Below are 7,332 nucleotides of genomic sequence, written 5' to 3'. Positions count from 1 at the left end.
GTAAGTATGTTTTCCAGTCAGATCATGATAGAGGTTTCATAGACTAGACAAGTCAGTTATGTTATGTCAGACATTCGGAGTCGTATAGCCATTTTTGGCTCATTCATGTTATTTCTGCACTCATGTTTAAACAAGTATTTTTATTAAGTGTTATGACTTATCACGTTTTATAAAGGCTCATCATGCATTCACGTTATATTTCCGCTCATGTATGCCTCATGATAGTTCAGCAAGCCATGTGGTTCGCTCGGTCATATGCAGTCAGGCACCGAGTGCCGTGTTACGTCCAGGCCATGGTTCGGGGCGTGACATATTGCTATAGATTAAAGTTGAAGGGATTGGAGGACATTGTGATACGCTCAAAAGCAGGAAGTTAAGGTATGTAGAACTTCCATCCACATGTGGGAATCTCTATGTTCTTCCCCATGATCCGTTTCGTAAAATCTATGAAGTTCAAATCCTAGGGCATTAAACCCAACATATTGGTAGCCCGTAATTATGTATGTATGTACATGAATTTTGTATCTATGTTCGTTATTGTATTCCTAATCTTCCATTACGGATATTAGGAATCCTAACTTAATCCATGAATCATGAATTCTTCCTCATGTGTTCTCATTATGTTCATATGAAACTGTATGATTTTATTTTGCAAGTTACAAGCATGTTTTCAAGTCAATTACAAATATATGATTATGAATTATTGTATTACTCATAAATCAAGAACATGTTTACAAGCTATTTCATGAAACCATGTTTACAAGTTATTTCGTGAAATCATGCTTACAAGACAAATACAAGTTAATTCACGAAAATCATGGGCTTCTTAGCCAACTATATTATGTTAATGTTTTTGGGAGTTGCACAAATTACCGAGAAGGCTCAGATAGCCTGAAACTACATAGCCACCGTAGGACAAGGATCGCTTCGCCCAGATAAGACGATACCTTAATTTTACACTGAATGGATCCATCAGGCACGTTACCACCTTATACTCTGGTAAGGTATGAGGGCTCTGCTGGTCCGGCGAGGTACCAGACTCCACGTACCCACGTGGTGATATCACATGTTGGTTTATGAAATGCTCTCCCTACTTATCATGTTTTACTTATGTTATATATATACATATGTACTCATGCTCATGTTCATGTCCAGGTTTTCAGTTTCAGTTCTTATCATGTTATTCCATGTCCCATGTTGTTTCTTTCGGTTACTTTACATACCGGTACATTCAATGTGCTGACGTCCCCTTTTATTGCGCGGGGGCCTGCATTTCACGATGCAGGTGCGGATTTACAGGACGACGCTTCTGCTCATTAGGATTTGCACGTACCAGCTTATTGGTGAGCCCCATCTCATTCGGGGTTTAGACATTGTATTTCTTTTTTTAGTTTTGCATCTAAAGGTATGATGGGGGCCTTGTCCCAGTAAGTATGTTTTCCAGTCAGACTCATGATAGAGGTTTCATAGACTAGACAAGTCAGTTATGTCATGTCAGACATTTGGAGTCGTATAGCCATTTTGGCTCACTCATGTTTAAACAAGTACTTTATTAAGTATTATGACTTACTACGTTTTATAAAGGCTCATCATGCATTCACGTTATATTCCGCTTATGTTATGTATCATGATGATTCAGCAGGCCATGTGGTTCGCTCGGTCACATGCAGTCAGGCACCGAGTGCCGTGTTACGTCCAGGCCATGGTTCGGGACGTGACAGTTACGACTTACGAGATCGTAATTCATCCTGTGCTTTATTGTTTTGTACTTCCCATGACTTGTACCTCTCAAAACTTCATGGGACGTCTCCGATACTCCATTAATACGGAAGTACATGGCATGCTTATACTCTGAAAGTGCGAAGTGTAACACAACCGGTGAAATTTGGCATGCGAGACATGAGATGTGTTACATCTTTCTCATTCCCTAACTTACGATCAAGAGAATGTTTGTGTGATCAGCATGATTTCCTTAGCAATGAAATAAGAAAGGTCAAATCTTAAACAAGGTTATTGAAAACCCAAAATAGTGAAGTCCTTAATTAATTAGTACTGTGCCCAAGTTTATAAATGACACTTAATTAACATGTGAATTCCCAAGAGTCTGCGTCCATCCACTCTGCCCTCGAGGCCAGAGGCGGATCTAGGATTTAAACTTAAGAGCTTCAATTTTTTATATTTTTTAGCATTGAACCATTATATTTCTAAAGTTATGGGTTCATATCTACTATTTATTATAATTTTAGTAAATTTTTACACATAAATTTATACCCCGCATCAAAAGTTTGGGGTTCAATTAACCCCTAGTTATAGTGCTCCATCCGCCTCGGTCGAGGCCAAATCTCAACAAGGAGTAAGGACCAACAAAAGGGCCAAGTTTGCCCAAGTCTATAAATGACAATTAATTGCTAAGATTTTATGTTGATTTTCAACCCACTGCAGTTCTACTCTTTTTTTGAACTCGAGACCAACTATGTGAGCTAGCCGAGTAGAACTTTATACAAAGCAATAACTGGTAAAATGTACATTTTGCCTCTTAATTTTCTAACAATCAACACTAAAACTCGCTCTCGATGTGGCTTTAAGAAAGAGAATGGCAATGGGTCCATGCTATGTCATAGAAATGGTAGGCTAATGTACAGGCACTGTCCATTATCTCCTGAAAATTGTATGAAACCAATTCATCTAAGTAACAATCTGGCATTTGACTTGATAATATTTTATATTTGTAGTATAATACACTTTGTTGCATTTAACATGTAGCTGTGGCCTCACATTCTGTAAAATACTCAACCTGGAACTGGAATTTTTTCTAAAACTCTCCTTCGTATTTTATGCTTTTATACCTACTGTTAAGTTTGAATTCATCAATATAGTTTCAATATAGTCAGCATGTTAGATGAACAAATTAACCATTATAGTTTCAATATAGTCGAGATTGAGAGGTAACGCAAGAACTTTTTTTCACTCGCTGCTCCCAAAGAGAACAAAGAAAATGTAGCTAGGCTATTTATTCTAATGAAGCTTAATGCAAAATCTTCAAATCACCTGTCAAGAATTAACAACTAGAAAGTTGTAACCTAAAACCAACAGAATTGTACTTTGATTCCAATACCACCTGACACGTGCAAAGTTCACCAAATTAGTCCATATCCTGTTCGACAAAACAGAACAGTAGCTCTATTGACACAAAAGCAAATCAGAAACTATCTCTCACGACATGTTACATAAATTTTCAAACCCCTTGTCGCTGTATTAGCCATCTAAATTCTGCCTGAAGAATGGAGATTTCAGGTGAATCAAACAAAGAGATCTAATCATACATTCTTATATGACTTAAAGCCAAATATAATGATTCAACGGCACTGAAAGCCTCAGTAACAACTGCTAAAAATTATTTGAAGTAAACAAACAATGCAGACCTCCCTTTTCCAAGAAAAAAGCGAAAATGGAGACCATTACACAATCATAGACCTCGATGCTATTGATAACACAAGGTAGCAAAACGTACACAACATATCATACTGCTAATTATCATAAAAAATATGGCTTATCTACTCATCTTATCAGGTCCAGGAAAACAAGAGTTGGGAAAAATCCGAATGCATATGTACATCTAAAATGCAACATACAAATCGTTCATAAGAAACCAAGATATCATAACATTTGGTAAGCCATATGGGTATGTCCAAAAGATTAGTAATTAGTTGCATAGAGAAGTTAAAGTTTTATGATTACATGAGCAGTTATCAAAAAACTCAATATAAGGCGACATCTCTTGTATGCTAAGATAGAAAACTACTTGCGTCTAGTCATGAAAAGCTCACTCCTAGAAGATAATCACACAATTCGGGGAGGATCTTGGGCAACCTAACAATTTCTCAGCCAATTGAGATAAATGTGTGGACACACAGTTGATTGAACATATCTCGCACTTCATTCTCTTTGATATCACGAACTTCTCCAAAACCGTTGCATTCTTTAACAGAAATTCTAAAAGTTTGAGAAGCTTGTCAAATCGATTGAAATGATCCTTCAAGCACACACCGGAGGAGTTGGCAATCATAACACTCTTGAGATTGAGAAACTCAAAGCTTGAAATCCAACTTTGCAAATCAATATTATCTCCTTTGGCCAAATCAGTGTTTTAAAAGGGGGGAGCGTTTTGTGTATGCCTCAGCGAGGCGTAAGCCCCGAGGCACGGGGCGTAAGCCGCATGGGTATTTAATTTTTAGTATTTTATAAAATAATATAATTATAAAAAATATTTTTTAAATAGGTAAAATTACATTAAAAAATTGTAAATAAATGAAATCTCTCTCTCTCTCCTATATATATATATATATATATATATATATATATATATATATATATATATATATATATATATATATATATATATGAGCGTGTGCGCGCGCGCGCGCTTGATCCTCACAAAAAACTAATCAAAGCAATCCATTAAACGTCACTTACAACTTGTAAATATGTATAACATAATTTTACAAGTATAAACAATACAATGAAATAAAGCTATTATGGAATGCAAATCAACTCTAATATCTTAACTTTCAAACAATGAAAAAATCACAATTTCTTAAAACAATATTACTATCATACTATTCATTTTATCTCCCTAGAAGCAAATAATCAATAAACTTTATCAGTATTATAATTAAAACGTAACTCCTTCATGAATAAAAATAAAATTACTTTCAAATCGCGAAATTATAAGATATAATAATTTTGATACATAGGACAAAAGACCAATGACAAGTGAAAATGTACTATTCAGCTATGTAATTTTTAAAAGAATTATTTAGTGATATTCACCCTCACGATGTTCTCAAATAGTAAATAGGCAATACTACGACATGTTATTTGAGTTAAACCCAATCTTCTTATTTCTATAGATGAAAAACTATTAAATATTATTCATTTGTTAAAGAATTATGAGGGTCAACGATTTTAATTAAGGAATTTAACATATAATTTGTGTAAGAACTGTTAGGCGAGCCCCGAGCGTTGGGCGCGTAAGCCTCACATAAACTAAGTCCCGCACGTGAGCCCCAGGGCGTTTTGCAATTGCCCTGCCCCAAGGCGAGCCCTGAAACTGCCTTTTAAAACACTGGACCAAATATGTTCACTCAAAGTGGCAGTGGGAATCTTCAAGCTGGAGACAGAGAATATAATCAGGACCAAATGCAGGTTAGCCTAATGGACAGAGCACAAAAGTGACAAAAACGATTTCACAGTAAAAGTGTCTTGTACAGAAAATTTCAGAAACAACAAATCTTAATGGTATTTGTAAAAAGATTATGATGACTGCTCCTATCTTAAAGATTCATGGTGTTCAAAACCCAAGCAAAGAGTGATGGCACCCAACCCTTTTCGTTTCAGAGCTCATTTGCCACAAAGTAAGCAACAATACGAACAATATAAACATGAAGCTTCGCAGTGAAAAAAAAAAAAAACTTCTTACTGATAAGATATTAGCATTCTCCTTTAGAAACAATTTCTCAGGAGGGGTGGTTAAACTTCATAAAATGAATGGATGTAAAAAGAAGAGAGAAAGTTCCAGGAAGTTACAGGCTCTGTTGATATATCCATGTTGAGTGTCTCCACGTAAGGTGGCACTCTCAGAAGGCCAGCTACTCCATACAAATTAAACTTCTTTCATATGCAACTCTAGTGTCAGTCTGTCAGATATTTGCATTTCATTTCCGGAAGCGAAATCCCTTTGAACTGCAACATGCACAGCACCTGGTGCAGTAATCCCAATTAAACTAGTAATATAAAGAATGAAGAAAGCAATAACAATTAGAAAGTACTCCACGACAAGATAAGTTATGTGACAAATCTAATCATCTAAACACTTTAAGCAACATCAACGCGCAGGAATCCTCGTTTTTGGTATATCTTTTTAAGGTATGACAAAAGAAACACCTGACATGAGAAAGTTGACAAAAAAGCACAAAAAGGCCACAAGTTTCTGCAACTAATCCAGTTGGGTCCGTGAAATTTGTACAAAGGTTCTCAACTAATGTATACATCCAGCAACTGTCTGCTAAAAACAAACAAAGAAAAGGACTCTGAGATAGAAACAAACCTCTGTGAACCAAGTACCGATTGGTAACTCGCTTGCAAAACAGAAACACAGAATATAATGGTGGACTAGGGTCCTAAAGAATTGATGATAGTCACGGCAACTGTCTTCCTCAGGATCAAATTCTTGACCGCCATCCTGGATGTCTTTTATACACGTAATGTTGAAAGTAAGGTTAGAAGTAATCACGGCGGACACGTCTACAAGCACACACTTGAGATCATAAAAATCTCCTGAAATTTTCAAATGCTGAATGTACGGGGCAAAAATTTCCAAGGAACGAAAACTTCCATCATTAATCAACCAATGACCATTCAGCTTCAGTCTCTTTAAATTTGAAGACTTAATTTCCAGGCGACGAGGACCCTTAAGCAGAACTAAATCATATAATTCCATAGTTTCCAATGCAGGACAGCCTGACAGTAATTTCGCAATTATGTCATTGTCTAAAAACAAATTCCCCAACTTTATGCTCTTTAGAGACTTCCACGCTATGACCACATTATCAAAGTTAAAACGACCCAAAGCTAATGTTATCAATGTTGAACAGGTGTAGAAAGATTCAGGCAATGCGCAAGTTTTTATAAAAGGTGACGACCAGAGTACAGCATCTTCTGCTTTTCTTTTAACAGCAAAAATAAGCCATTGGCTGAGTTGGGAGTAGTATTTAAACTCTTGACTGTAGTCGAGTTCGAATTTTTTTATTTTGGAAGAAACGGAATGAGCTAATACATAATCAACAAAGGGTGCGAAATTTTCTCTGTAATTTCTACAAGTAAAACTGAAGTTATGAATTGAAGTCCAGAGATAGCGCCACCTTTTAGAGAGAATACAGGTTGTGAATGCATCCTTTGTCGGCAAAAGAGAGAGAATTTCAACCAGCAGTAGGTCTGGCAACTGACTGATTCTGTCCAGGGTTTCGGTGACTGTCAAGTTACTACTTCTTCATGATTTGGAATCCATGATTTTGGGTCCAAAAAAGGATTTGGAATTGGTTCGCTAAACGTCTTCTTTTTTATTTCAAAGTCTCGTCAAGAGAAGAGTCCTTGCACTTTTTTCTTTGCCTTTTAATTTCTGGAATCGTATTTAAAAGAAAAAACCGAATTTGTCATTGGATTTAGCGTAAGTAATGGAGAGTGTGTTTGGTTAATAACATTCCGGATGGAGGAGCAACAGCTTTATGCGGCATGAGTCTAAATTAAGCGAGATAGAATGTAAAATCATAATGT

At 36.2% G+C, this 7,332-nt stretch overlaps 1 protein-coding gene across 1 annotated transcript; it reads right to left on the bottom strand.

The window, feature by feature from the left end:
* Positions 1-5,806: 5,806 nt before the first annotated feature.
* LOC132624151 (F-box/FBD/LRR-repeat protein At2g26030-like) lies at positions 5,807-7,292 on the bottom strand. Its single transcript, XM_060338975.1, has 2 exons — positions 7,258-7,292; positions 5,807-7,046 (listed from the first exon to the last, which is right to left on the bottom strand). Exons 1-2 carry the CDS (start codon positions 7,290-7,292, stop codon positions 6,065-6,067), a joined length of 1,017 nt encoding a protein of 338 aa, XP_060194958.1. The 3' UTR covers positions 5,807-6,064.
* Positions 7,293-7,332: the final 40 nt, after the last annotated feature.

The sequence above is a fragment of the Lycium barbarum genome, chromosome 2 (assembly GCF_019175385.1).
Source record: "Lycium barbarum isolate Lr01 chromosome 2, ASM1917538v2, whole genome shotgun sequence".
Taxonomy (NCBI): domain Eukaryota; kingdom Viridiplantae; phylum Streptophyta; class Magnoliopsida; order Solanales; family Solanaceae; genus Lycium; species Lycium barbarum.
The sequence above is the reverse complement of the archived record's forward strand: the minus strand, read 5'-3'. Positions and strand labels throughout refer to the sequence as shown.

Bases quoted from the DNA above. Each gene is read 5' to 3' on its own strand.
- LOC132624151 (XM_060338975.1), bottom strand. From the start codon at position 7,292: ATGCCGCATAAAGCTGTTGCTCCTCCATCCGGAAT. The intron at 7,047-7,257 runs GTTATTAACCAA...CAAATCATGAAG, and splicing joins GTTGCTCCTCCATCCGGAAT to AAGTAGTAACTTGACAGTCA.